Consider the following 22,398-nt stretch of genomic DNA (forward strand, 5'->3'; position numbering starts at 1 on the left):
CTCCTGATTTGTACCTTATATCAGAGCGTCTCCCAGCGCTCACATGACCCCATGGCTCTCTCCTCTCCCCGGCTGACAGCCACCGGGTGAGGTTGAGAACTCCCGCCCACGTCAGCCGGAGGGGAGGAGAGAGAGAGCTGAGGAATCACATGAGTGCCGGGAGACGCTCTAATATAAAAGGTACAAATCATCAGCTTTTTTTTTTTTATATAACACGGGCACATAATGTTATTTTACAGAGGGGGGTTGTATGTTTATAGTTATGACAGCAGCAGGAGGGGAGAGTTGGGTAGTGGACGGAGCTGACAGGCAGGGAGGGGGGAGGAGGATACACAGGAGAGCAGGGCTGAGGATGACGGAGGCACGTAAAGTGACCACAGTGGGGCTCAGCAGCCATGATAAACTGTGGTCAGTTTACAGGGAGAGGGCAGAACCAGGAAGGTTTTTTTTTTTTTGGTGATAGAAGGGGCCAAATTACACAGCACAAGCACTGTGCTGTTATTCATGCTTTATGGGAACAGGATGTTTTTTGTTTTTTTTTAAGGGTAACAAACACTTTAAACAAAAATGGTTTGTAATTGCCATTTTGGAAATAACTTCAATAAACATTGAAAGGGGAAAGCGGTTCAATTTCAAACTGTGTAAGGGGTTCTTTACTGTTAGAGCGGTAAGGATGTGGAACTCCCTTCCGAACACTGCGGACCACCCGGGGGGGGGATGAGATTCTGAAAGCAATCCAATTAGCCGCTCGGACTGCTTTTATGAGAAAGACACTGGCTGAAAAGAAAAGAAAAAATACCCGGGTTATGGCTGATAGCAAATCATAACCCCCGGTAAACTTCTTGTAAACTGCAGCGTGTGTGTGATTATATATATATAAAAACAAAGCAGTGGGCAAGTGGATATTTTAGCAACGAAGAGGTTTGCAAATCTGCACGATAGAGTAGGGACAGGCCAGAGAGGGATCACTTTGGCGCAGTTGGCCAGATTGAACATGTATTGCAAAATACACCGATCAGCCATAACATTATGACCCCGGACAGGGAAAGCGGTAAAGCAAATATCCTAAACACCTGCATGCAAAACGTGTGTGTGTGTGTGCGCGCTAATCCACAAAACAATTTAACCGCTTAAGGAGCAGCCGCCGCAGTTATACTGCGGCAGGTTGGCTCCCCTGCGCAAATCGCCGTCATTGCATGGCGGTGCGTGCCCACAGGTCAGGCGGACCCGATGTCCGCCCACGGGCCGCGATCGCCTAATACAGAGGCAGAATGGGGATCTGCCTCTGTAAACAAGGCGGATCCCCATTCTGACAGGGGACATGTGAGATCTTCTGTTCCCAGTGATCTCTGTCAGGTCCCAGGCAGCTCATCCCCCCCACGGTTAGAACACACACTAGGGAACACAGTTAACCCCTTGATTGCCCCCTAGTGTTAACCCCTTCCCTGCCAGTGTAATTTCTACATTGATCAGTGCATTTTTTTTAGCACTCATCAATGTAATGTCACTGGTCCGCAAAAAGTATCATTTGGGTTTAGATTTGTCCGCCGCAATGTCGCAGTCCCACTAAAAATGGCAGATCGCCACCATTACCAGTAAAAACAACAAAAATAAAAGTCCCTAAATCTATCCCATAGTTTGTAGACATGATAACGTTTACGCAAACCAATCTATATACGCCTCTTGCAATTTTTTTTTTTTTTACCAAAAATATGTAGAAGAATATATCGGCGTAAACTGATGAATAAATGTGGGTTTTTTTTTGGATATTTATTATATATAGCAAAAACTAATTAAAAAAAAAAGTTTCAAAATTGTCGCTCTTTGTTTATAGCGCAAAAAATAAAAAAAACGCAGGAGGTGAACAAATACCACCAAAAGAAAGCTATTTCTATTTCTGGGGGGAAAAAGGGACGTTAATTTTGTTTGGGTACAACGACGCACGACCGCGCAATTGTCAATTAAAGCGACAGAGTGCCGAGTTGCAAAAAATAGCCTCGTCATTAAGGGGTCAAATCCTTCCAGGGCTGAAGTCAAGGTCGAAAAGAAAAAAAAAAAAATGTGATCTTTTGCTTAAAAAGAAAAAATTGTTTACTTCCACCCTATACCGGAAGTGATGTCATGAGGTCGCTTCGGTCCTCCAAGATCACAGAGGCAATCGGAGATGATCTGATCCCTATTCACCTTTATGGCAGTGGGCAAGTGGACTGTTGCTCACAGCAGGGGGTCCGGCGTGTCCCTGTTCTCCGTTTCAGAGACAAATCGGGCCTGAATTTTTGGCCGAATTTGGACCTGAAACTGAGCCAAAGATGCACAGGGCTCCTGTGCAATTTGCTCCGCAGCCGCCCCAGAGATGTGTGAACCGACTCCATTGAGAGCCGGTCACAGTCTCCTGACATGCTAATTGGATGCAAGGAAATCCGCATCCAATCCGCACTAGTGTGAACCCAGCCTCAGTCCACAATAAAGTCCCAAAGTTCTCCAACCACCAACACATTGACACCCTTAAAGCGAAAGTAAAACCCATCCATAAAAACGGTTTCATTTACGGCACGTGCCGGAAATGTAACACTCCCACTGTGCTCTCAACCAAAATGTCAAACCATCCAATGGCTGGTGTCATAACTGATCACATGTGCAGAATTTTAGCAGTTGTAGATTAAACCAGAGGCAAAGATGGCAGCTTCCTTGGCTAAAAACGATAGGGGCGGGGGGTTTACTTACACTTTAACAGAGACCGAGACCTCATGAGAAGGGAGGTCTAATATTGCTTTATTGGTCACCAGAAAGGGGATGCCCTAAGATCCTTCCCACTTGAATAAATGTCCGGCTTCCACCAAATGATCACATCTACTCCAGGCAGCTTCTCACACATAGAGGAAGGAAGAGAAAACCAACCCTCATAGTGTAGTACTTCTAAACATGGTTTTATTAAAAACCATCCATACACTCAAAAAATAAAATCTCCGGCAACCCTCTTAAGACGTCGTTCTCTGGAATGATACGCGTAAGGGCGGAGCTAAGCGGTGGCGTCATCACGCTGACCCAGGCGCGTGGCGTTTGTCTATTTTGCTAGTACCTGGCTGCTTTTTGACTTTGTGGAAAAATCCCAACCAATCACATTACTCAGCACAGGGACCTTTCTTCTAAGCGCCTCCTCCAAGCCACCATCCTCCTTATGGTTGGGTGACATCAGCACAGAATGCTTTTTTTTTTTTTTGTGTGTATTTTTCCCGCCACAGGGTAGAGGGCGCTGCACTTAGCTCTTCCTTGAGGAAGCACAGATAGAGCTACTGTTGGCTTCCTTTCATCCAGCATTAGAGGACATTTTCTCTTTATAGAGATCAGCAGTCAATCCTGCATCACGCCTGATTACAATGCGATACAGATATAACAATTAAAATTACAAGGACAAACGTCAACAAAAAGTTTTTCCAGGAAAAAAAAAAAAAAATAGACAATGCTAAAGAAACAGATATTGTCTTTGATAAAATGAGACGACGCAGACTCTTGCAGTGAATACAAAGTTTATACATTGAAAAACACAAATTTAAATAACAAAAAGTAATTTTCTGAAATTTTAAGAACTCGAAACGCAACAATTAGTTAGAAACACCAACAGAACATATTAAGAACGGAACCAGAACAAATTTGCTGTAATTGGGGACACAATGCCACGTTCCATGACAGACGAGTCCCCCTCCCCTCCCCTGCATACAACGCAGAGCCATTTGGGTTTCTCTCTTTTTCTGCAACTGAAAAGCAAAAAGAAAAGTCCATACAATAGACAGACAGACAGACAGATGGACAACTCCCGGCGTCATCACTGCTCTGCCTCTGAAGGATTCCTAAAACAATACGCCGTGCTGTTCAGAAGATCCACCACGATGGACAGAAGCTGCGTGTATTGGTGCTCTTCGTCAGCGGGGAGAAGGGAAAGCCGGTCACTCAGGTTCCTCTCCACCATATTGCGCAGGGCCTGCCGTAGAGCGCCGAGTAACTCTATTGTCCGCGAGTCGCTTTCCAGCTTCAAAAGATCCGAATCGGACAGGTAGACCACCATCTGCTGCCCGTAATCTGGAAGACACACAGAGGGTCCAAACTCAACCAGTTATACAAAAAAAAAAAAAAAAAAAAAGGATTTGATGTAGAAAACCCTGTGCCCCTCCCATACCCATCAGGACCTACATGGTGCCCAGTGTGTATGAAACTGACCTGCCAGCAGGGGGCATTGTGCATAAATGACAGGGGGAAAGGGACTGCCCTCCACTTCCATGCCGATACTGGCTTCATCAGTACTTATCAACTTAAAGTAGAAGTGCACTGGCGAAAAATGCTAGTTTTCATTTATTCGTTTTTCGAGTCGTTCGTTATGATTGCAATTTGTAAGTTCGAAAAAAATCATAAAATTCGAAAATCTGAAATAACTAATAATAAAACTTAACTATTACTAGCTCTTAAATAATAGGTATTGGAATTTCTTTTCAACTTTGGCCGTTAGTGAACGTAACGAATACAAAATTTGTCCGAAGTTACGAATCATCCACAATAGCGAATTCCGCATTTAAACGAATGGAACGGAACAAATTAATACCAAATAAAAACGTTTTATTATTATTGTAATTTATCATTATAAATTTGTTACGTTCCACTCGTTTAGATGTGGCATTCGTTTTTTTCGGATAATTTGTAACTTCGGATAAATTCGTATTTGTTACGTTCACTAACAGCCAAATTTGAAAAGAAAATTCCAATACCTATAATTTAATAGCTAGTAACAGTTAAGATATTATTTCAGATTTTTTAATTTGATTTTTTTTTTTCAAAATTCCAAATGTTTTAGAATTTCCGAAGGTTTTCAAATTTCCGATTTTTTTTTTTTAGAATCTCCGAATGTTTTCAACTTAACTATTACTAGCTGTTAAATTATAAGTATAGGGAATTTCCTTTCGAATTTGGCTGTTAGTGAACATAACGAATACAAATTTAGCCGAAGTTACAAATCATCCAAAATAACTAATTCCGCATTTAAAACAAATGGAACGGAACAAATGAATAACAAATAAAACGTTTTTTATTATTATTGTAATTTATTATAAAATTTGTTACGTTCTATTCGTTTAGAGGCGGCATTCGTTATTTCGGATAAACTTGTATCCGTTACGTTCACCAACAGCCAAAATTTGAAAGGAAATTCCAATACCTATAATTTAATATCTAGTAATAGTTAAAGTGACGGTAAAGGGCTTTTTTTATTTTTTTTTTTTTTAATAACAAACATGTCATACTTACCTCCACTGTGCAGCTCGTTTTGCACAGAGTGGCCCTGAACCTCGTCTTCTGGGGTCCCCTGGCGGCTCTCGTGGCTCCTCCCCACATCTGATAACCCCCTAGGAGAAGCGCTCTCCCAAGGGGGGTTACCTTGCGGGCGCACTCCCTATAGAAACAGAATGCCAGACTCGGCCCCCTCCCCCACGTCATTGGATTTGATTGACAGCAGCAGGAGCCAATGGCTGCGCTGCTATCAATCTATTCAATCAAGAGCTGGGAGCCCATGGAGAGAGAGCGCGTCCCCGCCGACTGAATGAAGGGGCTCAGGTAAGTAAAACAGGAGGGCTGGGGGGCCGGTGACTGCCAGGTGTTTTTTCACCTTAATGCATAAGATGCATTAAGGTGAAAAAACACGAACCTTTACAACCCCTTTAAGTTATTATTTCAAATTTCCAATTTCCTTTCAAATTTCCAAAAGTTCTCAAATTTCCAAAAATTTTCGAATATTCAGAAAAGTTTGTTAAGCGGGTTTTGCGTTAATTTGGATATTACAAATTAACGAATTTGTCAAAATTCATTAAAATACTAATTCGGAACTGAATAAATTGCACATGTCTAGTGTAAAGGGTCTCAACCGTGGCTCCTGGCAGCTACAAAAGGCCACACATAACATTTAGTATATGACCGAACGCTTTGAGAGACTTTAGACATATTGGAGGAGACAATCGGACCTTGCAGACATGCGACAGGGTGGCTGGAGGCTAAAGACACCCCAAAGGGAGATAGAAACTGTCGCCATACAACATGAGACTGCTAGAGCTCACTGTCCTTATAGTCTCTTTATAAATTAATTGTATCCGCTGCTAATTGCTGGGATCTGCAAAGGGCCACACAACAAATAAAGGGTCACAGGTTGGGCAGCAGCTATCTTCAGGCGTAGGAGGGCTTTCAAAGAAGTTCCCAAAAAGGGAATTTCTCCCAAAAGTACTTGTGACCAGCAGGGGATGTCACCATAGATGGGAATTATGCACAACCCAACTACCCAAAACTACCTAACTACTATCACCCACTCCTCGGTGAACTTCTTAAAACTTCACCAGGGTGCGTGGGTGTCAAATAGTTGACTATAACGACACACAGAACTTTGAATATGTCCACAGTTAGACTTCAAAGTAGCGGTATTCCGAATATATCCCATGGTGAGTCTCTTCTATTGTCTTCAGTGGGATCCCTAATGGGGCAGCAAAGTCTAACTCCAGCTCCTGTGTAGGGATTATCATGACAGGCCACACCTCCGAGCTATAGGAGATCAAAGCCTGCATGACATTGGTGGGTGGAGAAGCGTTTCTGTCCTCCTATACTCACTCACATTTGACAGGCTCTGCTTGTTCCAAGTTTAGAAATGATTTAGGAAAGCACTGTCAGTTTAGGAGTTCACACTATGAGCCCTGGTGGGGAGATTGGCGCGCTTACCTTGACAGGTGATGGAGCTGTCTGTCATTAGGAGAATCGCCAGTGGGTGCACCATGGAGCTGTCCCGCACAAACACTGTGCCTGTAGACTTCACTGCCTGGAAATAGGTGAGCCACGGAGAGGGGAAATGCAGCTGGTCCCTGCCGAAAGGAAGAAACATGTCACACAGGGTCATCTCTTCACCAAACATCTCTCCAGCCTAAACCCTAAACAAGTCCTAGCCAAGCTTACTCACGATGGACTCTTAAAAGACCAGCCCAACCAAAAGTGATCATTCAGGAAAATGTGGAGTCTCAAGTCCCGAGTCTTCCCCTGGGCTTATATATGTCATGGAGACTGCAGCAGTATTAATATCCCATTATTTCTGGCTCTGTTCCCATCCACTTTGGGTCCTTGTGGGTATCCACAAAATCCCAAAGTGTGATCTTGTGGATAAACCAGCAGGGGTGGTGGGATGTTGTTTGGTGATCCAGCAGAGATGGTGGGATCCCCATCGTAATGGCTGTGGCTGGTGAGGAGACCCGAGAACTTTAGGAGGCATGGTCAACCAACCAGCCTGTGTCACTCCCCTTCCTCAAGGAACATGTGACCAATATCCTAAATCAAGTGCTTTGGCATTGAAGAAATGGGCAATCGCTTCATGAAATTACATTACGGAGGATAAATATACTTTTGTTTTTCAGTAGAGGCTTCATGGTTTAGAAGACACTTTCCCCCTTCATGACATCATACTAAACAACCTAAATTCAGCCGGTATGGAGGAAGCTCCTACTGCATTACGGGAGTACTACGGTTTTTCTTGTTCAAAACAGCCAATTGGGAAGACAGGCTAGACTACACGGTCAACCACACTAGCTCAAGAACCATACCACAGATTGGACACCGCTTGGCTTTTCTCAGAAGTCGCAGCGCTCAGAAATCAGGAACGTTCCAGTCTAGTATGTATTAGGACTCCATTCTATTCAAGTTTTTGACAGCAGTCAAAGAAAGTTGAGCGGCTCTGAGGATGCATAACCAGGAGAGCCTGTCTGGGTTGGGGGACTGTTCCCACCAATCAGCAAAGAGAACAATGTTCTAACCAATCAGCAACAAGCGCACATTTTCCATCTGATAGACATCAACTTCCCTTTTCCATCCCCCGAACTCACCTATTAACGGTGCTCTTGTGGAGGAGTACAGGCCCACCCTTCGTCTTGTATGAGAGGCTGTTAGGCCGAAACTTTCCACGGATAACTTGCCCACGCCTGACCTAAGGGGAGAGAGCACCATGTCATTCATTGCAAAATAGCCAATCCCAGCATGTCTCCAACTTCCCCGGCTGTTACCTGGATGAGATTGGGGTATAAGCCGGCCAGCAACACCCCTTTCACAAGTTCATGCTCATTGCTAAACTGGTTGCATAGAGCACGGTTGTTCACACATTCACTTGGATTGGACACGAGGTGTGCATCATGAGCGTTGGAGGAGAACTGTGAGACAAGACCTGGGGGGGGGGGGACCAAAAACACGCAAACATGAAAAGGAATCCAACAAACCCTGTGCACATTATATTATGCTGCAACATTCAGCCTTACAGTACTACAAACAATCAGGAATTAACAATTTGCAAGTTATTTAGCTTTACTGACTTTTGAGGACAACTTAGCAGCTTGAGAGTCAGAGACCACATGGAGTCTTACAGCCACAAAAGTCAACTGTCTAACTTTACACGGGTTCTCACAGCACCTGGAAGAACTTAACTTTTCATACTGGTATGCACACTTAGATGGCAGGAGACATCAGAAAGGTAACAAGTCAGCCCAAGGTAGACTTCAGTTGATCCCTGACTATTAAAATGAAGAATCAGACTCCAAGAAACTATACCTAAATAATGACAGCCTCTCAACAAAGGGTTCCTCCAGAGGTTGTCAGGGGTTCCCTATGCAATGAGCAATTCTGCCTCTCAGGCAAGTAATCACTGAGACCAATGATTTTCTACTATAAGGGGAGGTATTTTTTCCTGTGACCACCAATGTAAGGAGCATTCTTCTCACTGATCACCAATGTAAGGAACATTCTTCTCACTGATCACCAATGTAAGGAACATTCTTCTCACTGATCACCAATGTAAGGAACATTCTTCTCACTGATCATCAATGTAAGGAGCATTCTTCTCACTGATCACCGATGTAAGGGACATTCTTCTCACTGATCACCAATGTAAGGAGCATTCTTCCCACTGATCACCAATGTAAGGAACATTCTTCTCACTGATCACCAATGTAAGGAACATTCTTCTCACTGATCATCAATGTAAGGAGCATTCTTCTCACTGATCACCAATGTAAGGAACATTCTTCTCACTGATCACCAATGTAAGGAGCATTCTTCTCACTGATCACCAATGTAAGGAACATTCTTCTCACTGATCACCAATGTAAGGAACATTCTTCTCACTGATCACCAATGTAAGGAACATTCTTCCCACTGATCACCAATGTAAGGAACATTCTTCCCACTGATCACCAATGTAAGGAACATTCTTCTCACTGATCACCAATGTAAGGAACATTCTTCTCACTGATCACCAATGTAAGGGACATTCTTCTCACTGATCACCAATGTAAGGGACATTCTTCTCACTGATCACCAATGTAAGGAACATTCTTCTCACTGATCACCAATGTAAGGGACATTCTTCTCACTGATCACCAATGTAAGGGACATTCTTCTCACTGATCACCAATGTAAGGGACATTCTTCTCACTGATCACCAATGTAAGGAACATTCTTCTCACTGATCACCAATGTAAGTGACATTCTTCTCACTGATCACCAATGTAAGGAACATTCTTCTCACTGATCACCAATGTAAGGAGCATTCTTCCCACTGATCACCAATGTAAGGAGCATTCTTCCCACTGATCACCAATGTAAGGAACATTCTTCTCACTGATCACCAATGTAAGGAACATTCTTCTCACTGATCACCAATGTAAGGAACATTCTTCTCACTGATCACCAATGTAAGGAGCATTCTTCTCACTGATCACCAATGTAAGGAACATTCTTCTCACTGATCACCAATGTAAGGAACATTCTTCTCACTGATCACCAATGTAAGGGACATTCTTCTCACTGATCACCAATGTAAGGAACATTCTTCTCACTGATCACCAATGTAAGGAACATTCTTCTCACTGATCACCAATGTAAGGAACATTCTTCCCACTGATCACCAATGTAAGGAACATTCTTCCCACTGATCACCAATGTAAGGAACATTCTTCTCACTGATCACCAATGTAAGGAACATTCTTCTCACTGATCACCAATGTAAGGAACATTCTTCCCACTGATCACCAATGTAAGGAACATTCTTCTCACTGATCACCAATGTAAGGAACATTCTTCTCACTGATCACCAATGTAAGGACCATTCTTCCCACTGACTGCCAAAGTCGGCTTTTTTTTTTTTTTTTTTTTTTTTAGAGAGTCCTAGCTACTCTTTAAATCCTTTTTCTCTACAGTTATAAAAAATAAAATTGAAGATTGATCGTTCAAATATATCACCAAATCTTTGCAGCATGATCGCCGAGAAGATTTATAGACATGCAATCTAGCACTCACCTTGGATGTAGCGCAGCGAGGAACTCGAGAGGACGTTGTCCTTTAGAAAATCTTTTCTGTCGAAATCACTTCTGAGACCGAGAACCTCTTTCCAGGCCCGGAGAATCTGCACAAACGCCAAGTGATCACTGCACAGCTCCCCACTAAATCTCGCCTTCACCTGCAACATAAAGAACCAATCACAGACTGTCCACTCACCTTCCAAGTTCCAGCCTTTTAAAGACCGTTCATATCTCTTACATTTTGTGGAAATGTCTTAGTTAGAATAAAGAAGTTCTTGCAAAGAGAGTCGTACCAGCTACTATTCCTGACACATTATAATTAAAGGCCTTATAAACCTTCCTATTCGCACCTACTGCATAAGATGTACATTGATTCTGTAGTTTCATGGCGTCATGTGTTGCCCTGTACACACAGCCTACAGTAGAGTAATTCTTCAACTTTCTGTGTCAGCAATTTCTATCTTTGTTCAAACATGAGGCATGGAACTGCATGATCTCTGTAGTCTGAGAACTGACACTTCCTGTGAAGAAACTATATATCCCATAATCCCTGGGGCTCTCAGTCTAGTGCTCTGCGGGTGAGACCTACACAGTTATTAGATCTGACACAGACACACACAGATCACTGCACAGTCCTTCATCAGCACGCCCACATTTGTGAAGTGGTAAAGCATGGATTGGATGCAGCATGAAGTTACCCCTCCCCTTAGTAAATGAAGACAAGCTAGGTGAATGAATACATGGACGTAGGAGAATCAATCGGCCATGACACTACAAGCTGCAGCCACAACATGTGAGCCGAATATTACAAGTTAAGACAAACCACACAGGGAACAGAACTAAACTACTACCGAGCTACAGTATAACAACAAAAACATTTGAAAGTTTATAATGCCTTCAGTTGTTTTTCTCTGTGACTCCTTTTATAGCTCCCACATATTCTATAGTGCATCACATGATGGGATTTTGCCATTCTCAGCCCTCCAAGTTTAAAACTGCTCCCCTGGTTTTTTTCAATGTGACCTCTTCATTCAGATGGTGGAATGTGGACACGTTCCGCCCTCTCCACAACCTCTACAGGTCCTTCTCTTGTTTAGTGCCCGTTCTCCTTCTCTTATCTGTATAGAATAACCCCATCTGTGTGAAAGAAACGAATTGAAAGACTCCAGCGCTCACCTTGTTGACCTCGGCTCGGTTGAGAATTCCTCCCAGGAACGGGTCTCTGGTCAGACAGGCCACAATGGTCAGAAGGGGCTGCAGACAGCGGAATATGGCGGATAGGACGATCGCCTTGGCCAGGCTGGGGTCGGTGGAGATATTGGCCACATGCTGGCCCAGTGATGTCAGGTCCTCCTGGTCATCCAGCACCCCTGGAATACAGGTGGCGGGGGATTAGGAGAAAGCTCCGCGTATAATATGTCACAGCTACCTAAAACATAGTTACATAGTTAGAAAGGTTGCATAAAGACACCAGTCCAGTTCAACCTGAGTGTCTACAATTGTCCCTATTCCTGTACATTGTGTCTCATTAAAATGCTCATCTATTATATCATTATGTATTTAAGGTACCCATATAGCGCCGTCAATTTACCCAACGCTCCACACGTACATCACACACTCACATCGGTTCCTACCCTCAAGGAGCCCACAATCCAAGATCCCCAACTCACATTAGTATACTAGGGCCAATTTTGGACAGAAGCCAATTAACCTCCCAGCATGTCTTTGGAGTGTGGGAGGAAACCGGAGTACCCGGAGGAAACCCACGCAGGCACAGGGAGAACATGCAAACTCCAGGCAGGTAGTGTTGTGGTTGGGATTCTAACCAGCGACCCTTTTTACTGCTAGGCGAGAGTGCTACCCACTACACCACTGTGCCGCCACACACTGGCTGCAAAAATGATTAAATAAGGAGGCTGACAGATGTGAAACAGTGACCGAGGGGAAATGGGAGACAACGACCGAGGGGAGACGGTGCCCGAGGGGAGGCAACAACTGAGGGGAGGAGGGAGGAGGGAGGAAGAAGACAGCAACCGAGGCGAGACGGGAGGCAGAAGACAGCAACCGAGGAGGCGGCGGCCGAGTGGAGAGAGGCGCGAGGCGGCGGCCGAGTGGAGAGAGGCGCGAGGCGGCGGCCGGGGGGAGAGAGGCGCGAGGCGGCGGCCGAGGGGAGAGAGGCGCGAGGCGGCGGCCGAGGGGAGAGAGGCGCGAGGCGGCGGCCGGGAGGAGAGAGGCGCGAGGCGGCGGCCGAGGGGAGAGAGGCGCGAGGCGGCGGCCGAGGGGAGAGAGGCGCGAGGCGGCGGCCGAGGGGAGAGAGGCGCGAGGCGGCGGCCGAGGGGAGAGAGGCGCGAGGCGGCGGCCGAGGGGAGAGAGACGCGAGGCGGCGGCCGAGGGAAGAGAGACGCGAGGCGGCGGCCGAGGGGAGAGAGACGCGAGGCGGCGGCCGAGGGGAGAGAGAAGGGAGACGGCGGCCGAGGGGAGAGAGAAGGGAGACGGCGGCCGAGGGGAGAGAGAAGGGAGACGGCGGCCGAGGGGAGAGAGAAGGGAGACGGCGGCCGAGGGGAGAGAGAAGGGAGACGGCGGCCGAGGGGAGAGAGAAGGGAGACGGCGGCCGAGGGGAGAGAGAAGGGAGACGGCGGCCGAGGGGAGAGAGAAGGGAGACGGCGGCCGAGGGGAGAGAGAAGGGAGACGCGAGGTGCCGGCCGAGGGGAGAGAGAAGGGAGACGCGAGGCGCCGGGCGAGGGGAGAGAGAAGGGAGACGCGAGGCGCCGGCCGAGGGGAGAGACGCGAGGCGCCGGCCGAGGGGAGACGGGCATGGGGACAGTAACAAAAAGGAGCTAGTAACAGTCAGGGAAAAAAAACCTCTGACAAAACTTTTTATTTCAGATGTAGTGGAGCAGAGCTGGAGCCCCTGTCAAGTTTTTATTGCTCTCTGTGGGGGAAATTAAGAAAAAGTTGTGCAAGGCTTGCACAACTCTTCCTAATTAGCACATTGAGCAGATACTGCTCCTAAATTCACAAAAGGGGTGTAAGCCCCATTGTTAGAAGCCATCCGTTCTCTATTCTGTGCATGTGACAAGTACAGCACAGAGAATGAGGAGCAGGAGCTGTATGCTCCGATCTGCTGTCCCCATCCCCCGGCTCAGCTCAGAGAAAGGAGGAGAAGAGTTGTAACCCTCTGCAGTCTTTGCCCATGCCGTGTAATCACTGCGCAGGCAGCTAAAGATGACAAGGTGATGGGCAGTCGCACCCGGCAGGCATCTATATGGAAAACCACTGTATTCCCTGCGTTAATCAGATGCAGACCCTTTTGCAAGATTCTATTACATTATAAAATAGAAACTATCACAGGTGAAGCAGATAGACCTAAAAAGGTCTACAGTAACTTCTCTTGTTGGTGCTGTGCATGCCATTTCTGACAGATTTCCACACCGTTGTAATGGCACAGGAAGCTTAGATAAAATAGAGCTAAACTTACCTTTCCTTCAACAGTCCTGGTCCCTTACCGGTGCCGGTCTTCGGCCATCTTTACTGGTCAGTACGGGATGACGTCACTCCTGTGCATGGGCAGGAGTCAGTAATCCTGGCACACAGGGACCGTACTGGAGGTGTAGGCTGACCTGCTCATGTGCAGTTCAGTTTACAGGACAGAGAGGACAGCGAGCCGGCAGGCGGGTGCACTTTCTTGCGGAAGAGACTGTGCATGTCTCTTCTGCACTAAAGAGCCGGCATGCTCACAATTTTTGATGGTGGAACTTTAGTTTGACTTGACCTGCAGAATTGTCAGTGGGAGGAGAAGGAAACCACAGAGCTCCCCCTGTATATATTTCTGGGTTTAAGAGTTGGTGTACTACTTGGGCCCTGGTAGGCAGTGAGTGCGGTTCCCCGGCGCTGTCTATTTCACCTCTATTAAATAGAGATGCAACGCTTGCTCTGTATCACATTCCTTAGTGCACACAGCGGGGCCCCGGGACCTAACCGGCTCCTCAGCACCATTCCAGACAATGACTGATCTACATTACAGACAGACCCAGAGGTTCAGGACAGCAGAGACAAGACACCTACGGATCTCCTGCAGCAATCGCACTGCGTCTTTGATGGCGGGCTGGTCGGGACATTCCAGTGCTTGTGAAAGGAATTCCACTGCCTAAAAAAGAAAAAAAAAAGACATAAGTGACAAATGTCAAGAAGAAACGACGACAAACCAAATAATGCCGTGCCATCTCACCGTCATCTCCGGGGTGTGTATCTTGGCCTGAAGAACCAGATTCTCCAGAGGTGTTCGCAGGATCTCCGGCACCTGGAAGTCGGCCATTTCCTGGTGCTGCCGACGGGTGAAGAGATGGTAGGAGAATCCAGGCTGGCAGCGCCCCGCTCGCCCTCGTCTCTGAATGACGTTGGATTTAGACACCCAGGTGGTCTCCAGGCAGGAAACCTGCAGAAGGGAGATTCAGTACATGGTGGAGCACGAGACCTATACATATCAGCACTACGGGGGGCGGAGCGCCAGGCACACACCTATATACTGTTCATATATCACTACAGGGGGCGGAGCTCCAGGCACACACCTCTATATACGGTCCATATATCACTACAGGGGGGCGGAGCTCCACGCATACACCTCTATATACCGTCCATATATCACTACAGGGGGCAGAGCTCCAGGCACACACCTCTATATACTATAACTACAAAGGGTAACGGTTCACCCTGTTTGATGGTCATTCTATGTGGATATAAAGGGAGTTTGGATGTCCTTCTATCCTTGTGATATTTTTTATTAAAGTAATAAAAAGTTTATATTTCATTGAGTCACTTTGTTATTTGATGACCTAAACTCCCATATATCCGGATATAAAATATCCCACCGATCACCAATCTAAGGGGACCCTCTGCACTGAAACTCAGCACAATGGGGCTCTTATCCACTGATCACTAATCTAAGGGGACCCTCTGCACTGACCCCAGCATGGTGGGGTTCTTATCCACCAATCTAAGGGGACCCTCTGTCCTGACCCCAGCATAGTGGGGTTCTTATCCACCAATCTAAGGGGACCCTCTGTACTGACACCAGCGTAGTGGGACTCTTATCCACTGATCACTAATCTAGGGATCCTCTGCACTGACCCCAGCGTGGTGGGGTTCTTATCCACCAGTCTAAGGGGACTCTCTGTACTGACCCCAGCGTGGTGGGGTTCTCATCCACTGATCACCAACATGGGGTAACAATTTTCACTGTCCATTTCTTCCCCCACCATTCATTTTATGATTTATGTCATTTCAATATTATCAAATCATAGCAAACAACCCAGGATGTCCTATATACCAACTACTAATAATGAAACGCCACAAAATATGAACCACAATAATAATTTTGTATTACGATTCATACTTTGTGGCGCTGCATTACTTTTATTATTTATAAGTTCTGAGGTTTATGTATGTCTGCCTTGATGATAGAAGAATAAGGAAAGTAGCGGGCGTGTGTGCATCTACCTCAATGTACCGTTACTATTACTGTACTGTGATCTATAGATAAGGTATTATCAGGGGTTTCCCGAGACCTGGAATACATTTCAAGGGTTCCTCCGTGTTAAAAAAAGTTTGAGAACAGTTTGCTGTATGGGATGTCCGCCTGAAAACAGCTTTACAGAATAAAAGAGAAGTGTGAGCAAAGCTTTTTTGGTCATACTGCTCTTCGGAGCTATATACAGAGTCAACTTATAGCAGGTTAAATCCCGCTGTCAGCTGATGTCACAGAGCTGCTCTAGGAGGAGCCCGACAATATTGTCAGGATCCTTCCAGCTGCCTCACAGCACACAAAGCCAGCTGCGCCCACCCCTCTCCAGTGAACACTGAACAGGCAGAATGGAGACATGGTGATTGACATCACTGCTCTCTGCTCTAAGCCTGGGCTTGACAAATTTGCTTTGAATCTAGGAGACAGTTTGTGAGCGGCGATATGGAACGTGTATCGCAATCAACGTCTTCATGCGTAGGCGCCCCAACTCATGAGTTTACATTTGTACGTGCGTATATGTGGGGGCCTCAAATTTTTTTTTTTGTGCTTCGGTGTAACTAATACTTTACAATTTTAAAAAAATTTCCCTCCTGCGTCTGCATGTTGGGTACCTTGGTCCGGAGGTCGTACCGCTGCTCCTTCTGCATTCCAGAATCCACAACATGAACAATGTCATCGATAGTCACCGAAGTCTCCGCAATGTTGGTGGCCAAGACGATTTTCCGCACTCCGGGAGGGGGGCGCTGAAAGATGGACTGCTGGTCATTCAATGGAATGTTGGAATGAACTACAAATGGGAGGAGAATGGAAGAAAAATCAGAGGGGGGGCTGTGGGCATCGAGCCATTCAGTATGGTGACTCCAGTAAAGGAGGTACAAGGCACCCATGACACCTTCACTGCTCAATAAGGACAACCCAGAGTCTCCCTCCTCATGTCCCCAAATATGTGAGTGTTGTAGAGCAGATCAAAAGAATGAGGACCTTATTTTATACATTTAACCCTAAAGGCTGCTCTGTGATTGGACAATGCAGATAATTATTCAAAATGGCCGCCCACAGAGAATTTGGCGTTACATTATATCAGTTAGAAGACTTGTAGGAAATGTAAAAATTGTGTGCATATATATATATATATATATATATATATATATATATATATATATATATATATATATATATATATATATATATATATATATATACACACATATATATACACAGTGGGGAAAAATAATGATTGGCTCCCCTACAGATTGTGTAAGTTTTGCCCACTTACAAATTAAATGAAGGGTCTATAATTTTTATCATAGGTGTATTTTATATGATAGAGACAGAATATCAACCAAAAATCCAGAAAAAACACATGATACAAATGTTATAAGTGGAGTTGCAGTTCAGTGAGTAAAATAAATATTTGATCCCCAAGCAAAACATGACTTTGTAGTTGGTGGAGAAACCCTTGTTGGTGATCACAGAGGTCAGACGTTTCTTGTAGGTGGTGACCAGGTTTGCACACATCTCAGGAGGGATTTTGGTCCACTCTTCTTTACAGATCTTCTCTAAATCCTTAAGGTCTCTTTGCTGTCTCTTAGCAACTTGAAGTTTCAGCTCCCTCCATACATTTTCAATAAGATTAAGGTCTGGGATTGGCTAGGCCACTCCATGACCTTAATGTGCTTCTTCTGGAGCCACTCCTCTGTTGCCTTGGCGGTATGTTTTGGGTCCCTGTCATGCTGGAAGACCCATCTACGACCCATCTTCAGTGTTTTGGCTGAGGGAAGAAGGTTCTCCTCCAAGATCTTACAATACATGGCCCCATCCATTGGCCCCTCAATGCGGCAAAGTTGGCCTGTACCTTTATCAGAGAAACTGCCCCAAAGCATCGTGTTTCCTCCTTCCTGCTTGACTGTAGGGATGGTGTTCTTAGGGTCATAGTCAGCATTTTTCTGCCTCCAAACACGGCGAGTCGAGTTAATGCTAAAGAGCTCAATTTTGGTCTTATCTGACCACAGAACTTTCTCCAAATCCTTCTCTAAATCATTTAGATGTTCATCGGCATGACTGTGCATGTGCCTTCTTGAGGAGGGGGACTCGCAATGCTTGCAGGAAGAAAAATGCTGACTATGACCCTAAGAACACCATCCCTACAGTCACACACGGAGGTGGAAACATGGTGCTTTGGGGCTGTTTCTCTGATAAATGTACAGGCCGACTTTGCCGCATTGAGGGGCCAATGGACGGGGCCATGTATTGTAAAATCTTGGATGAGAACCTTCTTCCCTCAGGCAGAATGCTGAAGATGGGTCGCAGATGGGTCTTCCAGCATGAAAATGACCCAAAACATACCACCAGGGCAACAAAGGAGTAGCTCAAGAAGAAGCACATTAAGGTCATGGATTGGCCTAGTAAGTCTTCAGACCTTAATCCTATAGAAAATTTATGGAGGGAGCTGAAACTTCAAGTCGCCAAAAGACAGCAAAGAAACCTTCAGGATTTAGAGAAGATCTGTAAAGAAGAGTGGAGCAAAATCCCTCCTGAGATGTGTGCAAACCTGATCACCACCTACAAGAAATGTCTGACCTCTGTGATCACCAACAAGGGTTTCTCCACCAACTACTAAGTCATGTTTTGTTTGGGGATCAAATATTTATTTTACTCACTGAACTGCAACTCCATTTATAACATTTGTATCATGTTTTTTCTGGACTGTTGGTTGATATTCTGCCTCTACCATATAAAATACACCTATGATAAAAAATTATAGACCCTTCATTTCTTTGTAAGTGGGCAAACCTACACAATCTGCAGGGGAGACGATCGTTATTTTCCCCCACTGTACATACATGGAGTGTACTACTGTAGGTCTATGTCCTCGGCATACAGAATCCTTCCCATGTTGATTCTGCATTTCATACCACCCAATATCAGATTTCCGTGCCCAGAACCATCACCCAATCACCCCCATGTGATATCCAGGTGACCCTCCCAGCAGTTCTCTCTAATAGACAACCACTGACCTCTAAGTAGGGGTGGAGCTTAGTATTCCATGAAAAAAGGCATGGCTTCCTAAGCTTCTCCCCCACACATCAATTTGAGGACAATGCCCCCCATATACACCATTGGTACGGGTCACCTTTCCAGTGCCGCAGGCTGTTCCGAATGTCTCCACCCACCTGGTAAGATGAGATGTTGCCCATCCTGGCAGGACAGCGCTTCCTGCAGCATCTCCTGGACTCCTCGGATCTCCTGCCAGCCGGGGAGGAAGCACAGAATGCTGCCTGCAAGACAATGACAATAACAATACTGGTGATCTCTGAATATATAGGGGACTCTCCACCTTCTCTATGTGTCCTGGTGACCAGAGAAGAGGGGAAAGCCAAAACTGTATGGTTGTCACCAGAACAAGGGTAAGGGATAAATTCCAATGGAGAAACCTGGTTCAGTGACCACATTTCAACAGTGGATTTCCTCCTACTTCCTACTTGGTCAACATCACAGAGACATTCTCCTGCGATCCTGTTCAAGACTTGCTTTGCCGAGATCCTGCTTGCTGTTCCACTACATTGATCCCTGACTTCTGGCTTGGCTGATTATCCATTCCAGTTACTGAACTCTGGCTATGTTTTGACTATGTTTGTTCTTTTTACTTTTTTTATTAAACAAGTGAGATTTAACTGTACTTCTGTGTCGACCCGATTTCATGGTTTCTGACTATGGGGACCCCTGCTCCTGTGACAACCATTTAACCATTGTTGTACCTTCGGCATGCTACTTCACCAAAATACAGAAAGATGTATCCAGCACACCTCCCCCCCACTTCCCATATGGGGCAGCCGTGGCTCTTACCGGGCTCTCCATGCTGGTCGATGTGACAAATGACTCTGCTAATCAAATCCAGATCAGGAAGGCATTCGCCATTGGTCTGAAAGAGAGAAGGAGGAGGAAGGGTGAGGTTACAGCACCAATAAAGAAACAAATTCACCCCTGCCACTCCCTAAGCCTATTGGCCCACATGCACCTTTCCTGGGATGATGGGTCAATAGTCTGTCCCCACCTAAGCCCATTGGCCCACATGCACCTTTTCTGGGATGATGGGTCAATAGTCTGTCCCCACACCCGACACCTCCAAAGCCCATTGGCCCACATGCACCTTTCCTGGGATGATGGGTCAATAGTCTGTCCCCACACCCGACACCTCCAAAGCCCATTGGCCCACATGCACCTTTCCTGGGATAATGGGTCAATAGTCTGTCCCCACCCCCCCGACACCTCCTAAGGCAGAGAGAACGATTCTCCTTAGGCAGCTCTCCCGGGTGTGGTGGCCAAAAGGTGAGCTCATTGTTCGAGTAAGGACTTGGGTGCTGCGCCAAAAGCAGAATTTATAACGTCCTGATATTCAAATTCATATCATAAAAAGCCAACATGTTTTAGGGGAAGTGTTCTCCTTCCTCAGGTCCTGGTACTGTCGAACTATGGACTGATCCTGAGGATGGCTTAACTGGCATCTGGAGCAATTATACTAATCCTTTAGGTGTCCTCCATCTTCATCAGTCCAGTACACAGTTTGTTCAACAGCACCAAGCCCTGAAGAAGGGGGAGCCCTTAACCACTTCAATACCGGACACTTCCCCCCTTCCTGCCCAGGCCAGTTCTCAGCGCCGTCACACTTTGAATGACAATTGCGCGGTCAGGCTACACTGTGCTCATATGACTTTTTTATGGTGGTATTTAATCACCCTTGGGTTTATTTTTTTGTTAAAAAAAAAAAAAAATTTTCTTAATTTCGGTTAGAAAATGTTGCAAATGAGTCATTTTTCTTCTTCTGCACTGATGAGGTGGCACCGATAGGCTGCATTGATGGGCACAAATACACGGCACTGATGGGCTGCACTGATGAGCACCAATACACAGCACTGAGGAAAAGACGCTGATGGGCACCGATACGTGGCACTGATGAGGAGACACTGATGGGGCGGCGCTGATGATCAGTGTAAATGTGCCCGTCAGAATTGCCAGTAACTGGCTCTCCTCAAGCTGTGACAGCCACTTGAGGAAAGGACTGCCAATAACCGGCAAGTCTGTTTACAATGTGATCAGCTGTGATTGGCTGATCACATGGTAAAGGACCGCTGCGATTGGCCCTTTAGCTAAATCTGTGATCAGCTGTGCTTGAAGGACAAAGCCCCGGGGGCGGTATTCTAGAAGGATATCAATAGATGCCTTGCCAGAACTTGCCCTCATTCAGCTACCGCGTGGTCGGCAAATGGTTAAAACTAAATCAGCTGCCCAGCACTGCATGTCCGGGTCTTCGGGCAATAGGGATTGCTCACACCTGGCAATGGGCTGACAAAAGCTTCACCCCACCCCTCTATTTTTCCTGGTCACCATGACAAAAACTGAGAACTGTTCTGGTGACAGCTGTCTAAGGAGGAGGAGATTACTCACTTTAGAAGATTTTCTTCTCACTTCCTGTTGTATCCCCCGAGACAGGAAGTGAGAGGAAATCTCAACTAACATGACCCAGACAGGAAAACAATTAAAAGATAAAACAGGTGTTTTCAACGATTACTTTTGCATACTCAGAACTGAAATCCGAAAAAAGTTTGACTTCCAATACCCTTTAAGATTAGAGGGTCAAGGTAAGTAATGCTCCATCTTCAGCACCAGAATCCCCACTGCTGAGCACCCCAAGGCAATAGATTATTGGCGATAATAACAATAGAATGTTAAAAATTAGGGTTGTCCCGATACTAGTACTGATACCGAGCATTTGCCCGAGTACTTGTACTCGGGCAAATGCTCCAATGCTTCACCCGATACCTGGGCAGTCGGGGGTGATCGGTGCAACAGGTGGGAGGAGTTACAAACACCTATTTCCCTGTATAGATTTCAATAAAGCCTGACAGCCGCTTATCCTCCTCTCCACCCCCCCCCAGCTTTCAGCTGCTTTATTGAAATCTATACAGGGGTGATTGGTGCTGGTAACTCCCCCTACCGCCGCTCTGATCACCCCCGACCGTCCCCATATCCTCCCCCAGTCCCCCTCCGTGTCCCCCCTCCGTTCTGCTGCTGCCCCCCCTCCAGATTCTCCTCCGCCCCCCTCTGTCCTCGATCTATCAGGATGGAGAGCGAAGGCAGGAGCCGGCAAGTCCCATTCCTATTTTCGAATGAACAGTGTCAGTGATCACTGACTGTCAATTCACATAACTGAGACGTCGTATCTGTGTTTCCTCTGCTTCAGTTTATGAATGGAGAGAAGCCTCTGTCTCCTGTATATTCATCTTCAGTGCAGCTGAGGCTGCAGAGAAAGGGACTGGGAAATCTGTGTCCTCAGTACCCTTCCCTGTCTCAAAGGGGAGAAGTCAGGGGTCTATCTCACCAAAGCCCCCCCAACAGGGCTGATTAAAAAAAGAAGAATTACTATAAATAATAAAAAAGAAAATTGTAAAAAAAAAAAATAAATAATAATAAAAAAAAAATCCAACACACTGACACTGTCCACCCGCCCTCCCCCGACCCCCC

The 22,398-nt window shown here is 45.9% G+C and overlaps 1 protein-coding gene across 1 annotated transcript in view; it reads right to left on the reverse strand.

The window, feature by feature from the left end:
* Nucleotides 1-3,510: 3,510 nt before the first annotated feature.
* Nucleotides 3,511-22,398, reverse strand: part of DHX30 (DExH-box helicase 30) — a 46,852-nt gene continuing 27,964 nt past the window's right edge. Inside the window, exons 9-19 of the mRNA XM_073632498.1 lie at nt 19,723-19,798; nt 19,050-19,154; nt 16,488-16,663; nt 14,584-14,790; nt 14,421-14,502; nt 11,532-11,725; nt 10,354-10,513; nt 8,070-8,227; nt 7,893-7,993; nt 6,745-6,884; nt 3,511-4,077 (exon numbers count right to left, since the gene is read on the reverse strand). Coding sequence (XP_073488599.1) covers nt 3,824-4,077; nt 6,745-6,884; nt 7,893-7,993; nt 8,070-8,227; nt 10,354-10,513; nt 11,532-11,725; nt 14,421-14,502; nt 14,584-14,790; nt 16,488-16,663; nt 19,050-19,154; nt 19,723-19,798 — 1,653 coding nt within the window. The 3' untranslated portion in view covers nt 3,511-3,823. The remainder of the gene's footprint in view (nt 4,078-6,744; nt 6,885-7,892; nt 7,994-8,069; nt 8,228-10,353; nt 10,514-11,531; nt 11,726-14,420; nt 14,503-14,583; nt 14,791-16,487; nt 16,664-19,049; nt 19,155-19,722; nt 19,799-22,398) is intronic.

Source organism: Aquarana catesbeiana, linkage group LG05, assembly GCF_042186555.1.
Source record: "Aquarana catesbeiana isolate 2022-GZ linkage group LG05, ASM4218655v1, whole genome shotgun sequence".
In the NCBI taxonomy this organism is placed as follows: Eukaryota; Metazoa; Chordata; class Amphibia; order Anura; family Ranidae; genus Aquarana; species Aquarana catesbeiana.